General features: G+C 37.5%; 2 protein-coding genes across 4 annotated transcripts; both read left to right on the top strand.

Moving 5' to 3' along the window:
• The first annotated feature begins 209 nt into the window (after window positions 1-209).
• LOC111320825 (origin recognition complex subunit 4) lies at window positions 210-13,745 on the top strand. 3 transcript variants are annotated; one of them, XR_015994051.1, is made up of 13 exons: window positions 210-440; window positions 528-618; window positions 2,816-2,891; window positions 4,859-4,944; window positions 5,019-5,067; window positions 5,468-5,616; window positions 6,288-6,391; window positions 7,036-7,105; window positions 8,038-8,124; window positions 9,856-9,964; window positions 11,538-11,633; window positions 12,142-12,215; window positions 13,450-13,523. XR_015994051.1 is itself a non-coding variant. In XM_088741294.1 (13 exons), exons 1-13 carry the CDS (start codon window positions 298-300, stop codon window positions 13,630-13,632), a joined length of 1,311 nt encoding a protein of 436 aa, XP_088597420.1. In that variant the 5' UTR covers window positions 211-297; the 3' UTR covers window positions 13,633-13,745. The 3 variants fall into 3 exon arrangements, 2 of the variants coding, with proteins under 2 accessions (XP_088597421.1, XP_088597420.1); XM_088741294.1 differs by lacking the exon at window positions 12,142-12,215 and adding an exon at window positions 12,251-12,318 and having other exon boundaries at window positions 211-440; window positions 13,450-13,745; XM_088741295.1 differs by lacking the exon at window positions 12,142-12,215.
• A 2,945-nt stretch (window positions 13,746-16,690) lies between these two features.
• On the top strand, window positions 16,691-21,361 carry LOC111320806 (cyclin-dependent kinase 2). Its single transcript, XM_022923505.2, has 7 exons — window positions 16,691-17,099; window positions 17,366-17,443; window positions 18,897-19,017; window positions 19,498-19,770; window positions 19,857-19,918; window positions 20,099-20,240; window positions 20,733-21,361. Exons 1-7 carry the CDS (start codon window positions 16,984-16,986, stop codon window positions 20,829-20,831), a joined length of 891 nt encoding a protein of 296 aa, XP_022779240.1. The 5' UTR covers window positions 16,691-16,983; the 3' UTR covers window positions 20,832-21,361.
• Window positions 21,362-21,531: the final 170 nt, after the last annotated feature.

The following is a 21,531-nucleotide window of genomic DNA, read 5'->3' as shown; positions in this document are numbered from 1 at the left end:
CCCTGAACCTACGCAAGAGGAAAGGCACTCACTCGTTCATCAGCTTCCTCGCGTGGGAACAGACCTCGCGCGCCAACATTCCCCAACACGGAGAAAAACTTTCTGCTCTGACGTGCTGACCTTCTTTTGTAAGAGATAAAGTAAAATACTGCTTTACCCTCACCCCTAACCCCAGAGATTCCCCCCCTTTCCTACTCTAGACCCCCCCTGTCTCGCCTCAATCTTAAACGAGGTTACCGTAGTTGGAAACATGGCGGAGTATTTGAGTTTTCAATGTGACAAGCATACGCAAGCGAAATGAAAAAATCGAGATCGCAGTCCAAGAGAGGGATTTGTAATCCTGATCCTCGAGTAATTTCTGAAGTACAAAGTGTGTTGCGCGGGAGAATTTTCCACGCCGGTGTACCACCTCAACTACATGGCTTGGAAGAGCAAAATAGGTTAGTTGTACATATGAGGTTCGAAAAGTTATTTTTTTTAATCTGCCGTGTGATCGGCATCAAGCATTTCTGTTTTTCTCTAAACAGGGAGTTACTAGATCTTATCCAAAGGTGCGCACAATATGGAGAAAGCAATTCTGTTTTACTGATTGGTCCGAGAGGCAGTGGAAAGTCCCTGGTGAGTTCTCTTAACTGTCTTAACCAGAGGTGATAAAACATTTAATTTCTCCCTATAATACCCCTACATTATCCAGCATTATCCAGTGCTTAAACGACATAAACGTCTAATACCAACTGGTGCTAAGAAACGTCTCTACGAAGCATTTATATTATCGCATCTTAATTATTGTTCTATCATCTGGAATCATTGCGGCAAAAAGAATGGCTAATAAACTGGAGAAAATTAATGAGGGATGTCTCCGTTTTGTCTTCAATGACTTTCACAACACTAATGATAGATAATTGGATTACATTAATCAGCCCTGTTTACAAGACCGCAGGATACATGATATGTTGACTCTAACTTAACGAGCCCTTAATGGTAACACCCCTATATATATTAAGAATCTACTCAATGAGAGAGATACTTCTTACAACCACGTGGCCAACGTCTTCTCAATGTCCCCAGGGTTAATACTACAAACTATGGCTTACATTCTTTCCGTTATTCAGCCTGTAAACTCTGGAACTCGTTACCAAACTCTCTTAGAACCGCTCATACGACAAAGGCGTTTAAACTAGCTGTGAATCGAATTAAAATTTAATCGTGATTGTTGTTCTTTTTGTAATTTAGCTTCAAATTTTAATATCTTATATCTGTACATAATTGTTTGGTCTATTTAATTTTTATCTTTTATATCTTTGAAGATATTAGCATAGGTGTTTGCTATCTGTAATTCAAAATTAAATAAAGGTTTTCACCTCACTTCACAGCAAACAGGAAATGAGAATACTCAAACTTGTCAGACAGAAGTTATCTTGATCCATTGCCAAATGCATGTAACTAATTTACAAGAAATTGTGCAGCAGTTAGAGGAGAGAATTAACCCTTTACATCAACATCTACATCTACTTTTATTGATCAACAACACTTTCGCATCAAGTCGATATAAATGAAATGAAATACACATTAAAAATTACTATGATAAAATCCATAATAATAAAAATATATAGATATGAAAAGTATACAATTTAATGGATAAATAAATAATTAATGGTAAATATTATAATAGATAAATATGGCTGGTATCAGTCATGCCTACAGGCTTCCAAACAATGAGATTTAAAAATTGAGGCAGTCATGCAAGTTCATATATCCTGTGGTGGAGCATTCCAATTCCTAATCATTCTTGGATAAAAACTATTATAGTAATAATAATCATGATTACAACTAGCTGGAATAAAGGTATCTTTAGTAAAGAATCTAGTTGCACGTTGCTTAGGCAGGAAATAATTCAGTATAGGAAGTGCTATCAGATTATTAACTGCTAAATAAAAAATATTCAAAGGATGGGCTTTGCGTCTGTCTTTCAAAAGATCTAAATCTAGACTAATGACTTCAACATGTTTGTCACAGAAGAGGATCTACTGTAGTCCTTTTTAATAAATCTAGCTGCACGCCCCTGAACAGCTTCAATTGAGTCATTTTGGTCCTGTCTGTAAGGGTCCCACACAGCAGTGGCATACTCTAAATTTGATCTCACGATAGAAACATATGCCCAATATCAGTGTGCATACTGCTAAATTTCTCAGCAGTACGTATTGCGGAGCATTCAAATCCTACTCACACCTCTGAACCTGCAAAACACTGGTGGGAAAATCCATCACATTCTTTCACTTGGCATGTTCTCTCCTCAGTAGAAACATTCCACAAGCATAGGATTGTGAAGGGGCTAATGATCCAACAATTCCACCCCAGTTTTAACAAACAAGTTATTTCTTATGTCTCCAAACTTTTCCCATCGGGAATCACATAAGATATATATGTATATACCGACGGTCATTATTTTCAACCCTGATGATGGCAAACAGCCGAAAACGTTTGATTTAAACATTTTAATAATTTTTTTTCCTAATCTTTTAGCCTTATATATAGAATATCTTATGGACATCAGTGTGCATATTCTCCATATTGTTCTCTATACATTTCCTAAGATGTTGGCAAGGAGAATTTGCTTATCAATTAAGAGCTTCTGTAGTTGGTGATCATTTCCTCTATTCTTGTGACCTTAATGTTTGATTCAGGGGTGATACTGTAAGGAGAAATTAGATGCCGGTCACTCTAAGGCATTCTAGGGTTAACAATCAGATTTTGGTTGTTTGAGGGTTATTAATAACCTCTTTACTTTGTAATTTGGTGTTTTGTTTTCTTGCAGCTTGTGAAAAAAATTCTTGAAGATTTATCCAAAACAAAAGGAGTAAAGCAGAACCTGTTAGAAGTGCATTTAAATGGTAAGGTGCCCACAGTGCAAAGTCATGTAACAGAAACTCTGGTCATAAGATAGCTCTTTGTGTAACCGCTTCCTAGTGGTTCTACCTTGTAAAAGCTATAACAATATGTGCCACTCCAATCTAGTAGAGCACTCCTTTAACCTGTTGAATTTTCAAGAAATGAAAGCAATTTTTAGTCCTTATTAACCGAGCGGGAGGTCTGTATGGGAGAATCTTGACCAAGGTCACCAGTACAGACCGAATGCAGTGAGGTCTGTGCTAGCGACCGAGGTTAATCGCCTCCCAGTTAGCTCAATGGATAGAGCGCTGGACTGTTGTGCGGGAGGTCGAGGGTTCAAGCCCCAGCCAGACCAACACTCACGGTCTTAAAATAATTGAGAAGAATTTGCTGCCTTTCTATAACATCAAGAAATGGTTAGATATTCTAGTCTTATCGGATAGGGACGAATAAATGGAGGTCCTGTCTCCTGCAGGGTTAGGGGTAGGAGACTTTAATTTCCCACACACGAGATTACTGTGTGATGGATGTCCTCCCCTGGGGTGGGATGGCTGGGTTTATTGGGCCCGCAGTAATCGGCGCAAGCTGTTGCGGTGTCCCTGCCGGTTGGCAAAGCTAAATGAAATAAAATTAAAAAAAAAATAAAATAAGATGTTTATTATATGGCTGTGTCTTATATGTCAATTTTTTATATTCTTTGTACCTTTTTTTTCTAGACCAGTCTAGATGCCGGTCTAGATGGGAAAATCTAGACCGCTTTTAATGTTGATTTCAGCCAATCAAATTCGTAAATTCAGTAGTTCTCAGTCTTTGTGAGACACAGCCATATAATAATAGGCATTATGAACCCTTTAACTCCCAGCAAGTGGCACTTGAGCTGTATGGACGCATTTTGCATTTGTTTTTTTCTCCTCTGCCATAGCTAAACTCTATTAGGAATGAGACTATTTAACAATTATTTCTCTAAAGGCTCAGTGAATATTGCTGAATAATTCACAAGATGAAATCAAGGGGATCATTTGACAATATTCATTGAGCCTGACGCGAAAAATTGTTTCAGTATAATTGCTCAGTTGTAACTTTATTTTGTTTTTGAAACCATTCTGTTAGTGTAGTAAATGGTTTGAACCCGGGGTTTCTACTGACAACAATCATTCACTTGACTCTGATGATGACTTCCGCACAGGTTGTCGAAACATCAGTCACTACCACCGACAACAGTCCTTCTCAGGACTACACTCACCCGGACGATCAGACTACACCTTCCCGTTCTGTTAGTATAGTTTTGATTACTTATATTGGGATAAGCAGACAGTCTCCACTAGAATTTAATTTAATTTAATTTAGTTTAATTTAATTTAATTTTAATTTTAATTTTAATTTAGTCCATTTTCACTGCATTAAGTTTTGCAGTGGGGAAGGACTAGAAAGGAACATAGGAACCATTCGTGCTAGTCCACCCTCCCACCCATCCCACCCCAGGGGAGGACATCCATCACACAGTAATCTCGTGTGTGGGAAATTAACGTCTCCTACCCCAACCCTGCAGGAGACGGGACCTCCATTTATTCGTCCCTATCCGAGAAGACTAGAATATCTAACCATTTCTTGATGTTATAGAAAGGCAGCAAATTCTTCTCAATCATTTTAAGACCCTGAGTGTTGGTCCGGCCGGGGCTCGAACCCTCGACCTCCCGCACAACAGTCCAGCGCTCTATCCATTGAGCTAACCGGGAGGCGGTTTAACAGAATTTAACAGGATGCTGGTGTATTTGATACAATCATCAAAAACTTCATATCTTTCTTTTGAAAAGTGTTTTGCCAAACTAAGTAGCATCTTTTGCACTCTTCAGAATGCCATCTTCTATCGTTTACATCACTTCCTATCAGAGAGCATGCATCGCTATAATCACTGGAGCAATTATAACTAATGATAACTACTCTTAAAAACTGTATTTGTTGCTGGTAGGTCTTGTTCAAACAGATGATAGATCAGCCTTATTAGAGATAACAAGACAACTACAATTAGAAAATGTAGTTGGGGACAAAGTATTTGTAAGTATGCTTATTGAATCATTTCCTTGTGACCAAAATTTGCAATAGCTTATGATGATGACCTTTGGTTTCAGGGCTCTTTTGCTGAAAACTTTGCTTTTTTGCTTGATTCACTGAAGAGCGGTAAGTTTTTGACAGCTTTTTACAAAATGAAAATTGTATACCTCAAAATTATTAGGCTTAGAATTAATAATTAATTTCATACGAATAAATATTTAGTATATAAAGGTGTATTGGTGGATCAAACATAACTCACAGTCATTGTCATTTAAATATGTATCCATTTTTCTTACTGTCAAGTCTTGCCTCTCTGTGGCTGGCAGTTTCAAGTTCCCTTTACAGAACTCTCTTGTAGATTTCCTGCCAAGAGAGTGAAATGTTTTACTGCCTAGCCATTAATTGTGACACTGTGGGCATCATTTTCCTGATGGTGGTTATAAGGACTTACTCCCCCAGAAAATTGTGAAAAAATGGCATGGCTAAGATCTGTTTTCCTCATTATTAACATTTTTTTTTTATCCAGGTGGAGAGGAGAGCCAGTCAATCTTGTTTATTATGGATGAGTTTGACCTGTTTACTAACCACAAGAACCAATCCCTGTTATATAATTTATTTGATGTGTCACAGTCAGCCCAGACTCCAATATGTGTTGTAGGACTTACTTGCAGACTGGTAATGAAATCACAAAATTATGTATCCATAGCAAAGCCATGCTTTTACTTTAAAAGGTTTGATATTGTGTTAGATGACCTACCAGTACTTGTAGACTGGTAATGAAATCACAAAATTATGTATCCATAGCAAAGCCATGCTTTTACTTTAAAAGGTTTGATATTGCGTTAGATGACCTACCAGTACTTGTAGACTGGTAATGAAATAACAAAATCATGTACTGGTATCTGGCAGAGCCATGCTATACTAAAACGTTTTGCAGCAGGGATAGCATAGTGGTAAAAGATCTAGCCTTCCACTGTTCTGTCTTAGGTTCACAGAGATTCCAATGGAATTCATGTAACAGGTAGATCTACCTGCTTTTAGTGAACTGGCTACCCACTTTTAAGCTTAACACAAACTTTTTTGTACTCCCAACATACAGTCATGTAGTTGTGGTTTTCAAATTGGTTCAAATTGGATGACTTTGAGGAAGATGTGGCATGACCCCTTATCAGTCAATCAGAACACACACATAAACACTTGGGTTATAACTGTTTATGCTGAAGGCACAATAATCCACTCCAAAGCCTGAATAACAGCCTTCTTTATCTCATTATCAAGCTCTAACTTTGCCTTGTTTCTCTTGCCACCAGTATAAACTGTTTTTGATTCCTTGTGACTGTCTTCAGGATTTTGTAGAGCTACTGGAAAAGAGAGTCAAATCAAGGTTTTCTCATCGCCAGATTCATCTTTTCATGTCAGAGACCTTTGAAGATTATTTGCAAGTAGCAAGGTGAGGTCTGAATTTTCTTTATAAACCTTTAGTGAACATGATTCATTTATTAGAAAAGTACTGGTAAGTAATAACTTGTCAAATCTTGATTTTTTTGCTATTGTGGGTGAAGTTGATTGTGAATGCCTCTGGTTAAAGTCTTCCCATCACCCCCCCCCCCCCCCCTGCAAAACTCAAACTTTAAGGTGGCTGGATTAGTTTTTCTAAGCTCTTACCAACTTTATTCAGAACGCTCAAAGACCAACTTCCATTCTTTGCAGTCAAAGGATTTTTACACATATGATAATCAAAGAATGGTAATTTATAATCAGTGGGTGTGGCATGACAGTTGTCACTAATATGCTTGCATTATGGGGAAATCCTGTTCAACAGTTTTTGTTAATTAAACTTCACCATTTTCATTTTTGGGTAAGGCCTCGCTGCTGAGTGAATTTCAACCAGCATTGAAAACTGTATCCAAAGGTCAATGACACACTCACACATGATGTATAATCTGTCCTTACAACATTAGCCAATTGTTTTGGAGAATTTTGTTAATACCAGTAATAATATTTTTGATCTGTAGTGGTAGACTCCCACTTTACACTCAGGCTTTGATTGAAAACCCTGCATGGTAACCTTACCTTTTACATCTTTTGCTTCAGGACAGTTTTGGCTTTACCCTCAAATTTCAAGGATAGAAAATTTGCACAAGCCTGGAATTCCCATATTGAGGTACTGAAAGATCCTTGATTACAGTACAAGCGCTTGTAAGCACACACCCCATGGTAAAGGTGTCGCTAACTGGCTATGGTGTTGGCTACCCATAGCATTTGTAAGAGGTATCACTGATAGATGGACATCGCAAAATATCATTGGATGTGTTAGAAAAATGTTTTAATTTTCCTCTTGTTACGAACAAGGGAAAAAGAACAAGTTCTGAGTCCGTACAAGATTATATATTCTGTTCGGTTAGCTCAATGGATGGAGCACCGGACTGTTGAGCGGGAGGTCGAGGGTTTGAGCCCCGGCCAGACCAACACTCGAGGTCTTAAAATTACTGAGGAGAATGTGCTACCTTTCTATAATATCAGGAAATGGATAGACATTCTAGTCTTCTTGGATAAGGACGAATAAACCGTAGGTCCCGTCTCCTGTAGGGTTGGGGTAGGAGAAGTTAATTTCCCATGCACGAGATCACTGTGTGGTGGATGTCCTCCCCTGGGGTGGGATGGGTGGGTACTAGGGCCTGCAGTAATTGGCACAAGCTGTTGTGGGGTCCCTGCCTCTCAGCAAAGCTGATAAATTAAATTAAATTAAGTAAATCAAAACAAACATGTTTATTCCAACACAGTAAACAGTAAACTCATAGTAAACAACAACATCCGCCAAACAAATTACTGCTCAATAAGCTCAAAAACTTTCAACTCCTCTAAGAAACTTGCACACATTAAAAATAAAAAGGTCCTCATGATTTGCTTACGATATTTTTAACCCACTTAATCCTAAAGCAAGTTTACATGAGTCGTGCGTGCACAAGTTCGTTAACGTTTTCTTGACATATTCAGATAGCAATTGTCCAATTAGTATTTCCTTTTGCATTGATTTGAGGGCAAGGAGATGAGCATCCAATTTCTCATTATATTTCTCATGAATGTCATCCCCAGGAACTGTTAGATAATCAGGAGGCTAAAGCTGTACTAAAGAGACAGTTCAGCATAGCAAAAGATGTAAGAAACTTGCATCATTTACTGGTGAGTTGAAAATTGCCCATAGTTTTTGCTTCTGATTACTAATTCACATTCTCATATACTGCATCAGCAAGTGACAAAATACCACAAATCCTCAAAATATTGCTTGAGGTGCTTACTTCAAATTAACCCCTTCACTCTGAGGAGTGATCAGAAAGGAATTTCTCCTTACAGTTAGTATCTACTGTAAATCCTCTATTAAGCCCCCCCTCTAATATGCTCCCTTTTTTTAAGAGAAAGGAATTTATTAAGCCCCCTCCACTATTAAGCCCCCACCCACCCCTCCCACTCAAAAAACAAAAATTCAAAATAACGCTCCATGTCAGCAAGTACGTTAAATTTATTCAAGTACTATAATTTAATCATACAACTCATTAGACGTTACTGAGGATTTTGACTCAATTTGGTAAATGAAAAAAATGTAAAATTAATAAATACAGTACATCATATCCTATTGTATCCTGGTAGTGAACATCAGGCTAAAGTAATAAGCCCCCCCCTCTATTAAGCCCCTCCCCCTCCAATAAGCCACCCCCCCCCAAAGTACCTGAGATAAATAAGTCCCCAGCGGGGTTTATTACAGGATTTACAGTATATACTTTAGCCCTTTGACCCCTAACAGTGACTGGCATCCAGTCTCTCTCGACAAACAATAAGGTTACCAGAGTACAAGAAAAGATGATCACCAACTTAAGATGCTCTTGATTGTGAAACAAATTCTCCTTGTCAGTACCTTAGGAAATGTATAGAGAACAGTATAGAGAATATGCATAATTATGTTAGGATGTAAACAGTAAATACATTTTTAACCAGAAAGATTATGGAAAAAAGAATAATACCAATGGGGTGATTCTATATGATTCCACATTGATTTCTCATAGCTAATATTGTGATAAAAGTATAGTGGACAATGTGGAGAATTTATATTCAGATTCTCGGAGGGTTAAGCTAAGGTGGGAAGAGTTTTTGGAGGGCAGTGCCTACACAAGGGAATTTGTTGAATTTAATTTCCCAAATTGTGGCTATATATAATTGTTTGTTAGTCATTTGGTGTCTGAGCATAAACAATTAATGTACAAAGCTGACCATAAAGTTTTCATGTTATGATAACAACACAATTACTGACTGAGTTAAATTACCGTCTCCTGGTTAACTCAATTGGTTAGAGCGCTGGACTGATGTGCGGGAGGTTGAGGTCAATGGTTCGAGCCCCAGCCAGACCAACACTCAAGGTCTTAAAATAATTTAGGAGAATGCACTACCTTTCTATAATATCAAGAAATGAATAGACATTCTAGTCTTCTTGGGTAAGGACAAATGAAGCGTAGGTCCCGTCTCCTGCATCTATCAATTAGTTAATTTGGTTAGGCAGGGGACGTTAAAGAACCCACTCACGAGATTACTGTGATGTGGTCTAACCTGTTTACTGGGAATTGGGGGGGAGGGGGCATCTTCAAATAAATTTCCTTCGATTGTTTGTAAACTGCTGATGTAGTCCGGCCAAAGTCCCCTGAAAAGTGTTGTGATGCGCATTTGATCTTATCCACATGTTAATTTGCGCAATATAAATATTGAATTATTATTATTATTATTATTATTATTATTATTACTATTCCAAACCTAACAATATCATGGAAAGTGATAAAAATGCAAAGAGAAGTGCTAATTCAAGGATTTTACAGTATGATTTGCTGACAATACTGTTGTCCTCATGATATCTAATTTATGCACTAGGCTATTCCGGTTTGCAGTATTTCTGAAGATCATCCATTTATAGAACCAAAGGACTTGTTGGATGCTCAAACAAAACTTGGCATTGACTGCAAGGCTGCAATGTTGTGTGGTAAGTGACCGATCAAATTTTATCCTGCTTTCAAGAAATTGTAAATGTTTAGTTTAGCTGTTGACAACCTGAGATACTGTTCACATGTTTAAGATATATCTTATTAACCAAGCGCGAGGGCCGCACTGGGAGAATATCGGCCCGAGGTCTTGACAGTATGGACCGAACACCGATATTCTTCCATTACGGTCCCGAGCAAGCTTGGTTAATAAGAGATTTATTATATGACTGAAGTTCAAGGGGACATGAGTGCGGTATCATTCAGGACCATTCGGGACAGTGCCCGGTCCAATACTTAGAGAATTTTGGACCGACAATAGAGCATTTTGATTGGTTGGTTTTAGTTATTGGCCCTCTGACTGCCCAAGTCGTGTAATAAAATGAGTTAACAGTCATCAAGACAAAATCATTATTGCTAGAATTCACAAATAGACTCCACGTTGCCATGGGTCTGTTTAGTAACAGATCACACAAGACATCAAAATGTGGTGAGAACTAGGGAGTGCCCCTTCAGGAACCACTTAGTGTGTCAGTGATGTTCTTACCATATTTTTTAGGTCATCTGTGATCTATTTAACAATTATTCCACGAGCACACGTTGGATATGAGATGATAGATAGCCAATGAGGCGTGCAGTGCCGAGTTGGCTATAATCATCTCATATCTAACAAGCACGAGTGGAATAATTGTTTTGTTAAAAAAACGCCCCCGAGATATTAGACAAATCTTCTCGGCTTAATTTTGTAAGAAGAAACCGGTTATTACAATGTACAGATATTAGATTATGGTATATTTGCTCATATACCATAATGGGTAAGCCAATAAAAAGTCTTGAATTGCATTATCCAATGATCCAGTTTTTAATAGTACTTATTATAAAATAACCAAAGTAAAGCGCACACTCTGAGTGGTCAATTCAGCATCCACTATTTGCCTGTGGGTGTATGCTGCAAACATGAGCAAATATAAAGACTAGTTTCTGCATGCGTTTGTTTTTTCTGCTGGTCACATAAGATTTGTTTCTTAAAAGAAAACTCTTTTGCTACAATGTATCAATGTTGTGTTACAAAGCAAATGGTAAATGCCACAGTGTACACTATTGAGTTATGGATACACTTGGGAGGTTTGCTAGGCACTCAAGAAGCTAGAGTCACTCTCAGCTATCACCTCAAGCAACTCTTACGCTTCTTCCGTGCTTAGCAACCTCCTGCATGCATCCATAACTCTATGGTGTACACTGTGGTGTTTACCATTTGTTAAACAGATGCAGGGCAACATGGAATCTATTTGTTTTATACAATAAAGAAGCAAAATTTACTAATAATGACATTATCTATGCATTTGTCCTCCCGGTCAAGATCCAATCAGAATGAGTGTACAACTCATCTTTTTATATGAATCTCAATGTTCAACCTTTCAAGCTGAGTCTTGTTTCACATGCTGGTATTTTTTGGCCAAAGTTGATACCCTCTCAAAATTTTTAATGAGGAGAATATCACACCTTGAAGAGAACATCAAGTAGGATTATTTTAGTAAAATGAACAAATTTTTATCTATTGTTAATCTCTTGTAGGAATTTCTGTGTTGGAGTTGTGTCTTATCATAGCTATGAAGCATCTGGTCACACTATCTGAAGGAGATCCTTTCAACTTTGAGATGGTTTACCAAGGTATCTCAAAATAATCATTAGCTTTGTCATTGCTCATTATATAGCCTGCTTGCAGGTGGTAGTTCATGTTTTAATCATACCGCCTGCTTGCAAGCAGCAGTTTGTGTTTTCAAGTGCAAGATTCAGTGCAGCAAATATTTGGTCACCTTATTGGACAGGTGGAAGATTTGGGACAAGTGACAAGGCAAGGGGAGGGAAAAGGCTTTTTCTGGCTTTTTCTCCTTCCCCCTTCCCCTTGCTTTATCACTCATCCAATATGGTGACCAAATATTCAACACGCTAAATCTCATGCCAGAAAATACAAACTACCACCTGCAACCAGGCTACTCACCATACTTTGGGAAGTACCCCCTTCTCCCCCCTTCCCACCCCCCCTCCCACCTTTTAAACCAATTTCTATCGGTTAAATATTATGTGTGAAATTATGACACTGACTATGATTTTAGATTCCAACAAATATCCTATCCTTTCGAAAACTGTTTGTAATTGCTCTAAAACTTTGACTTAGGACATTGCCTCTTTGAATCTTGACATGGAACTTGGCCACCTAGCCTCTCTTTTTACATCAGTGCATCAGTCAAGGTAGACAGTTTATTAGTTTTCTTTTTTGTTTGCAGAATATCAAAAATTTGCTCAAAAGAAAGGATTATCCATTCAATCTTTTGAAAAACCTGTTGTTCTAAAGGTGCGTGTTCTCTAAAAGCAATAAACCTACTAGGAAAAAAATTAAATTTTTTACTTTTGCCAAGGTAGCAGGGGGGGTTCTGAGGTGTTGTTAACCCCTCCCTTTTGGATATTGTTACCCCCCCCCTGAAAGGATGCCAGTCTACCCACTTATCTTTAGGGCTGCCTAAGTTCAAAACAATATTAACCAATTTGGCTGCGGGTTGTGACATTTCTATCATATTTAGCACTGTCTTCTGAATATTCTCTGTACTGGTTGGCAAAGGACATAAGAGGACACATGCACTACTCAGATTTCTTGCAAAGTTTAGGGAACAAAGTTCCCTTTGTTGTGGTCTGGCCTTGTTACCAAAATTCCAAAATTCTAAAATTGAGGGCACCAACAAAATTTCCTTTCAAACTTGTTAACTGCTCGATGTAGTTTGGCCAAAGTTCAAGGCAAATGTGATTAAACTCATCAGAGCCTAGTAATATGGATACCTAACTATTATTCACTAAAGGCAAATTGAATATTGTTGAATAATCCCTCAAGATGCAGTGGAGGGGATTATTCAACAATCTTCACTGAGCCTGAGGCAAATAATTGTTTTAGTACAGTGCTTTCAAATTCTGTTGTAAGTTTGTTTTGTTTTGATATCTGGTACTGAGATAAGCAGTGAGGTTCCATAGTGACTATAATTTTAACAGGTTTATTAAACTCAATCGGCAAAAACTTCACATCTTTCTTTTAAGTGTCATTCCAAACTTAGTAGTTTCCTTTGTGCTCTTTGTAATTGTATTTTCTTCTATTGCATTTGTCACTTCCTGTGTGACGTTGACAAAATGCAAGGCAGCCGTTTTGAAATTCAGCACCTCTACTTTAATCACCAGAGCAATTATGCTAATGTGCTATGTAAAAATTCCCACATCAAATTGCCAAATCATCAGTTTTGGTGGCTTTAAGTGAAAGTGTGAGAAATGTTTGTATGTACCTCTACAATATTATGTTCTGTGACACAAGATTTAAACTTAAACTTTATTTCCAGTGGCTATTTTAGGATTTTTAAGTTCCAAATGGAGAGCTTTAAGAAAATTTATTTGTTGAACCTGTGCATTTATACCTGCTGATTCACCAGTTTTTTTTGTGTTTCAGGCATTTGAACATTTAACAGCATTGGAGTTTGTGAAGTCAATTGACAATATTGCAAAAAACACTCCTAAAGAATACAGACTTGTCACCTTGCTAGTTGATCCAACACAGATAAACAGTGCACTACAAAGATATCCTGACTGTCCAACAGAAGTCAAACAGTGGGCCACAAGTGCCATTGTATAAGTATACCTTGCTGTATGTATTTAATTTCCTAGTGGAAAAAGCATTATCGAGGAAACTTCAGACTATGAATATATTTTTGTACTTTATGAATAAATGTTGATGCTTATTTAAAATCAATTTGTTAGTCTCTTCAATTCCCTTTTTTTTTTTACCTCTAAGCATGCTGTTCAAGCTTCCTTGACTTCTTCTCTTTGCAGCCTTACTTCACTTTCTGTTCACCGATATTACACCTGTATGTGAAATTGGTAAATATTTAAGAAGTTGGGTGCTAGAGTTGAAACCTATATTTTGATACAGGATACCACACTTTCACCTTGTCAAGTTGTTATCTATACCATGTCAAGTTGTTATCTATGCTATGTTCCCACCAATCATGTAGCTCCATTTTCTGCCTTTAAAAGCACACAACCCACAATTCCTCTATTCGCTCCGACGAAGGGCTAACGCTCGAAACGTCAGGTTTTATAACCGTAACGGTGGCCAATTTACCATTTCAATTTTGTTGATATATTCAAATTATTTTGTTTTCTAATCAGTTTTCTTATGTTCAATAAGCAGTTTGAGCTCAGAGATGTAGGACTGAATGTAAACCTCAGTCGCTCACTCTCATCCAGATTTGTGATTCAAGTCAGTTCTTCTGTTTTCTACTACTCATATAAATCTTCACAAAATCATAACGTATTTAAATGTAAGCCAAATGTAAATGTAAGCAAAGACAGTTTTGCAAGCAAAGTTCCGAACTACGCCTCCGCACCCTGCTGAGGTACTGTACTCACTTTTAGAAACTCACCTGGACACACCCAAATTTCGCTAATCAATGGACTGAACCTCGACTGAGGCTCTGAGCCTTTTGCAGTAAACATAGAGAAAGAAATATCGAGGAAGAAACAGGCAACGCGTAGGCAGAGTTAAAGAATGATTTATCTGCTCTTTCCTGGCATTTTGTGACATCTTTGCTTCCATTATGATTTCTGTAGGATACGTCCCAGACTTACACCTTATTTTCTGTAAGACTAACGGGTCATGTGCATGTGGAGTTCTCTACCCTCTAATATAATGAATGAAGCAGTCGAAACATTTTTTATTGATAACATTTAACTTTAAAAAAGGGTTTGATGTGTGTATCCTAAGTGATCGTATAGCTCTAGCGTGATTATATTTCGCGTGGTAGTACGCAGACTTTCTTTGCAAGAAACAATGCCACTCATGATTTTCATTGAACTGAAATGATTAGATTGACGAAGCCTTGAAAACTTCCTCTTTTCCTACATACATACATACATATAATTTTTGTTAAGGCAGGTCGGTTTGTGGCAACCCAAAGGCTGGTGTGGACCTGCCAGGAACTAAAAAGGAACTACTTAAATATATGGACAATTCTAAGGAAAAAGTAAAGAAATTTCAAGGACTTAAAAGTATAAAAAATCCGTTTGCTTTGATGTTATCACACAGGCCTCCTTTTCGAATTGAATGCGATCTAATGTCCTTGAGGCCTGTCTAAGTTTTTGTTTAAAAAGCTGTAGAGAGGAAGCATCCTTGATGGCTTTAGGCAGCAAATTCCAGACAATGGGCCCTCTGTACCTTGCACTATTTCTACCAAGGTCACTGTTACACCGTACATGCGGAAAGTCATTAATACGCCTTAGATTATAATTACTATCAATGTTGCGTTTTGTGAAAAGGGCAGTAAGTTGATCAGGTAAACTATTATAATGTACTTGATACATTATAGAAGCGAGTCCACGTTTGTAAATATAGCCTAATGATTTCCATTTAACTAGGTCAAGGACGTCAGAGTCAGGAGTTTCGCTGGGCAGTTTATGGATTAGTTTGGCTGCTTTCAAGTGTAAATGTTCCAATTCATTAAATGTAGATGGTGAACAGGACCCCCAAATAGCAATGCAGTATGTGATGCTTGGGACAATCCCTTTAAAATATATTTCTTCTAGTACACCTGATGGTAGGGCTTTGAGCTTTTTAAGGAATTTTAGCTTTCCTCCAAACTTGTAGTGCAGGGCTTTAACTTGCGGTTTCCAGTTCAGTTTATAATCAATTTCAACACCCAAGCAAGTAGATTTGGTGGTGAAGTAAATGTGAGAGTTTCCGAACATTAGGGGTCTCATTGGTCCGACAAAGACTTGACTGGAAATTAACATTGCCACGGTCTTACCAGTGTGAACAGTCAGGTGATTTTTACAGCACCACACTTTGAAGTCGTTTAATATTAAATTTAACGCATCAATGATTTCTTCGACTCCTTTCCCAAGGTAATAAATTGTGGTGTCGTCTGCAAACATATGAATGCACCCAGTTTCGGACGAGTTCGGTAAATCGTTGACATATATTGTGAAGAGTCTGGGACCCAGTAAAGAACCTTGTGGAACACCGATATCAATTTGTTGTAGCTTTGATCGTACACCGTTAACAGTAACATATTGGGATCTTTCATGAAGGTAGCTTGCGATCCACTCGAAGAACACATCAGACACACCTACATCGGACAATTTGTCTTTTAGGATGGTATGGTCGACGGTGTCGAACGCCTTCTTGAAGTCAACAAATAAAACTCCAACTTTGTAGCCATCATCGATTGCCTTTTTCCATGCTTCGGTCAGATACAAGAGTAGTGATTCGGTGGAGACACCTTTCTTGAAACCCCACTGATTTGAGTGTATAAGTTCGTTTGTTACAAGGTGATAATCTAAGGAATCACAAACAATGCTCTCCAATATTTTGCTATTTAAATTAAGCATAGTCAGTGGTCGGTAATTGGCGCAGTCTGATTTGGTCCCCTTCTTAAATACTGGAATTACCTCTCCAATCTTCCAATTACTGGGGAAAATGCCACGTTGTATACTATTTTTGAAGATACTAAAAAGGCCTTCAAATAGTGACTCAGCTGCCTCGGCCATATCACGGGACATTATTTTGTCTCGTGATATGACATTATTTTTGTCCTCTCATACTTATATTCCTCTTTCAATCTCGAACTTGTCTAATCAGAACAATTTGAGAGGCGACAAAAAATTGCGAAAGTTTTAAGACTTACAAAATGAGTCGCTCGTCCGCCATGTTGATATGATGGGGGTGATAACTGACCGAAAAGGTACCTGCCTGCAGGCTTACATCGAGATTTAGCCAATAGGATTTGAGTAACTTGCTTCGAGAACCAATCAGATTGTTGCGCGGGAAACATCAACCAATCACCAGTGTAACAAAGTAGCGGGAACGGGCCGCGGAAACCCGCGCGTTATGTTTGTTGAGGTGAAAGAAAATATATGAACTTGAACTTCCACGTCTTTTCTATGACGAGGGGTCAGCCGAGAATTGTGAATTCTTTCTCTCTCCCTCATGGAAGCTTTCCGAAAGCTTGAGAAGATTGGAGAAGGAACATACGGCGTTGTCTATAAAGCAAAAGACATCGAAACAGGACAAACAGTCGCTTTGAAAAAGATCCGCTTAGATTCGTAAGTGGTGCAAAGTTTTGTGTATGCTAACCTTCAGTTCACCCTGGAATTTACAAATTTTTCGGTTCATTTTTAGGTTTGTTAGAAAATTAAGGACAGTGTGACTAAAACGTTTCGTCTTTTTGCATTTAACTAGAGGAAACATGGCTTAACTTTCTCTAAAAGCGTAGGGATAAACGTGGCAACCTGCGAACGCAAATTGTAAGCTGGCAAGGGTTGTTTAGCCATTTATACGCTAGTTAACACTACGTTGCTTTTTTTCTCAGGGAATCTGATGGAGTTCCAAGCACAGCCATAAGGGAGATTTCGCTACTCAAAGAACTGAGTCACCCAAATGTGGTTAGGTAGGTGAAAAAAACTGAAAGCTGTACCTGTCGTGTAGGTAAGACTTCTGGTTTCTCTTGCCTCGAGTTCACTTCGAGTGAAACAAGGACAGTCAAATATTGAAGCTACTGTCAGTCTGACTACTTCTGGTCAAATGGTATGAAAAGAAAATTCTTATCCTGGCACTAAAAATACCAGAGGTCCTGTAGGAATTTTACCAATGAATGAGCGTATGGCAATGTTGGACTTGACCGAAATAAGTTAATTACTATTTGAAAAAAAATGCGCAAGGAGCGTCAGGGTACTGTTATGAAGCCTCTAGAGTGCCTTAAACAAAGGAGTTTTTCATTTCACGACTTTATTTTAACTTCAGCACATTTTGTGACATTTTCAACGAGAAACCAAGCTAACTACCCGTGGGATCTTCGTGCGCTTTCAATTGATTTAAATCAGGAGATGTCCACTACAATGTTTTCCCGATATTAATGAAGTGCCCTCTTCCTATGAAGTTCGACAAGAAACACTCCGCTTCTGTTTAAACGAAAGTATTTTCAGTATTTTTTTAAATCCAGGCCTTTTATATTTATGTTGAATGCTGTAATTTCATTGCACTTATGAGAATATTATGACGATTTCGATAATTAGTATGTTCACAATAATTTCGTCTTAGATTGTTCATTTTGCTATAAAGTACGGAAATTAATGCACACTGTCTAACTTTTTGATCGTGGGATTTAATGGTGAAGGGTTTATATTTTAGGCAGACATATGCGATGAGCAAAAGGAAGGCGAGGAAACCATTGCTTTTCATTTATTGTTTGAGTATTACACCACCACGTACATTTATTATACCCACGTGTTGAATAAAGGAAGAACAATGAAACTACGTCAACCTTTTTCACGAGGGGACAATTCCTTGCAAAATATCAGGACAAATTTATTTCTCAGTTTTTTTGTGGTTGTTGTTAATTTTGTTTTCTCAATATAATTAGTCTGGAAATAAAGCAAACTCAGGATTTGTCGATGGGACCTGGGATTTGCCTCAATCGCATTAATAACTTTAATAATATAGATGAAAAGGTAATATACATCTGATTGGCTGAAATCGAGTGCATTTTTGTAGTAATAGGAGTGCAAAGTTGTAACACAAGCATACATGTGCTGTCAAAATTTTGTCTATCTTGACTTTCTGTGATGCATTTTTCATGTTAATTATTAACAATTAACAACATGGTTTTTCATGCAATTTGGTGTCAATAAGCACTTGCAAATTTTCAAAGACTACAAATTGCACACAAAATCGTGTTACTACCTGTACTATCATGATAATTATCACCATGATAATAATTTTGTACTATTTTATTAACTGTGTTGTAAAACAGAACACATGTAGATTCGATTGAAAATTTGTATTGCTAACTTTTAGAACTTTTAGAGAAATTTGGAGGCAGGTGTAACCTTTCTCTCACACAGATTGTTAGATGTGGTTCCCAGTGAAAAGAAGCTCTTCATGGTGTTTGAGTTCCTTGATAGAGACCTTAAAAAGTACATGGACTCAGTACCTGCTGGTGGAATGTCACTACCTTTAGTCAAGGTGACAGATTTTCCATCCTTGAAATTCTGTTGTACCTGCCTTGAACAGTGTTATCACCCTCAAATATTCAAATCCCAGACCATCAGCTTTCCCACTTCAATTCCCTATGACTGAGCTACAGAGAACTTGAGTTAGGCCATTACCATGTTTAATTTACACTTTAGTTTAATTTCAGAGCTGAGCAAAGAGTTTCCAGCAATCTGATTGGTTGAGCAGTTCCTGATATAATGCTATATAAACTGCTCCACGGGGTTTATATAAAATGTTAATAAATGTTACTAAAACAATTATTCACCTTGGGTTCAGTGAATATTGTTGAATAATCCCTTAACTTCGTCTCGGGGATTATTCGACGATATTCACCTCGCCTTCAGCGAATAATTGTTAAATAAGGTTTATATTAGTGTTGGGATCAGCTATCATTTGAACAGCCTAACTCCTTTGAATAACTATACTTACTCTAATTTTTTTCATTTCCAGAGCTACCTCTATCAGTTGTTAAGTGGCATAGCATTCTGTCACTCACATCGAATCCTGCACAGAGATCTAAAGCCACAGAATCTACTTATAGATGCTCATGGATCCATTAAGCTGGCAGACTTTGGTCTAGCTAGAGCTTTTGGAGTTCCAGTTAGATCTTATACACATGAAGTAGTAACCCTGTGGTATAGGGCACCTGAGATTCTCTTGGGTTGCCGTTATTACTCCACCCCAGTAGATGTGTGGAGTATTGGATGTATATTTGCTGAAATGGTCAGTACAGATGCTTTTTCCCCTGCATATTGTATCCTCTTAAATGTGTTCCCTTATTTTTAAACATCCCCATCGACTTTTCACAGATAACCAGAAGAGCTCTTTTCCCTGGAGACTCAGAAATTGATCAGCTGTATCGCATATTTAGGTAAGTAATGGAACAAAAAAGATTTGAAACAATCTGTCAATAAATACTATAAAAAAATCTCAAGGGTTAGGTTTCTTCCAACCATCACAGAACCAGTGCTATTGGTCTCTAATGTTAATTATATCAGAACATCTCTATCCAAAGAAGAGATATTAAGTCGTGTGGAACTTTTCTTCACAGAACATTAGGAACTCCAGATGAGAGGTTATGGCCTGGAGTATCTGAGCTCCCTGATTATAAAACCTCTTTCCCCAAATGGCCTGTACAAAATCTTCTCCAAGTTATTCCTGCTTTAGGTCAAATGGGTGCTGATTTATTACAGGTAAAGGAATATCCAGAGTAAGGTGAAAAGATAGGACAACTGGAAATGAAATTATTGTTACTCTGTTAGGCACTGTGACACTTTTTGCAGGCTAAAATAGATATTTTGGATTTAGTACTGTACATTTGCATGATTGTTCAAACTGTTTTGTTGTCAAATTTTTTTTTTTTTTTTTTTTTTTTCAGTTTCCCACTGCCCTCTAACGTGATGATAATTGTGGTACAGTTCATTCTTGGGCATAACTATGCTAAGGCCCTTCTCAAGAGCTCATTTTGACCCTGACCTAGTAGCTCAGGCTAAAATGACTCTAGTTATCCCAAAAGATATTTCTTCCAGCCAACTTGTAGTCTTGTTTTATTAGCTAAAATGGTTGATTGGTTTGATAGTAAATACTTTGTGACCATGAACATGAAAGAAGTTTGAAAGATTATTTCTTTAAATGTCCTTGGAATATCTTTTAGTCAATAGTTCGTTTTTACTATTACTTTGCAGCAAATGCTTAAATATGAACCAACCAGTCGCATTTCAGCAAGGAATGCCTTGAGTCATCAATTCTTTACTGATGTCAGAAGAAGTGCACCAAAATCTTGAACCACTTATCAAGGGACTACATTCTTCCCAATTCCATTACAAGAGGATACCAGAATAACTATTTAAAAAGTGTTTTTAAACATAACACCGAATTCAGGGCCCAAAACTTGTGAACTCACACAAAAATCATCTCTTCTCTCTTTATGAAATTGTCGCAAGAACATCATTTTAAAAACTGCTGGCAGTAGAGATGCAGTTTCCATACTTCCTTTCCAAATTAAAATTGAATTTTTGGCTCAAAGTCAGCTTTTTTTTTTAGAGCCACCTTGAATCACTGGTGCTTTCAAATTTACTATTTTGTGAAATTTGTGGTCAGTAGCTTTAAACTACGCATTGTAAATACTTGTATTTGTGTGCCAGTTGTACTGTAGATGCATTTATACCTTAAATAAGGGATAGTTCCTTTGTATTACTTAATTTAAAGTATTGATGAAAAGCACCAGAGAGGAGTGCAAATAATTTGAAAGAAAATTGTATGACAACAGAAATAATACATTATAAAATTCAAAAATAAATATTTTAAAAATATATACTGTTGTTTAGTTTTCACAGACCAGACAAACTTGTGGTCTTTGAATTATTTGCTTCTAAGTGCTTGCTGATGTTTGTTCCAAATGACACTAAAAATCATATTACCCAAACAAACTGACTGATCCAGTACATCAGTATCACTCCACTCAAGGTATCCCTCCCTAAACTG

The sequence above is a fragment of the Stylophora pistillata genome, chromosome 12 (genome assembly GCF_964205215.1).
Source record: "Stylophora pistillata chromosome 12, jaStyPist1.2, whole genome shotgun sequence".
Taxonomy (NCBI): domain Eukaryota; kingdom Metazoa; phylum Cnidaria; class Anthozoa; order Scleractinia; family Pocilloporidae; genus Stylophora; species Stylophora pistillata.
This window is presented reverse-complemented; position numbering and strand designations above follow the sequence as displayed.

Excerpts from the sequence above, each read along its gene's own strand:
- LOC111320806 (XM_022923505.2), top strand. The coding sequence starts at position 16,984 with ATGGAAGCTTTCCGAAAGCTTGAGAAGATTGGAGAAGGAACATACGGC. Across the intron at positions 17,100-17,365 it reads AAAAAGATCCGCTTAGATTC|GGAATCTGATGGAGTTCCAA; the intron begins GTAAGTGGTGCA and ends TTTTTTTCTCAG. Across the intron at positions 20,241-20,732 it reads TGGGTGCTGATTTATTACAG|CAAATGCTTAAATATGAACC; the intron begins GTAAAGGAATAT and ends ATTACTTTGCAG.
- LOC111320825 (XM_088741294.1), top strand. The coding sequence starts at position 298 with ATGAAAAAATCGAGATCGCAGTCCAAGAGAGGGATTTGTAATCCTGAT. Across the intron at positions 11,634-12,250 it reads CTTTGAGATGGTTTACCAAG|AATATCAAAAATTTGCTCAA; the intron begins GTATCTCAAAAT and ends TTTTGTTTGCAG. Across the intron at positions 12,319-13,449 it reads AAAAACCTGTTGTTCTAAAG|GCATTTGAACATTTAACAGC; the intron begins GTGCGTGTTCTC and ends TTTGTGTTTCAG.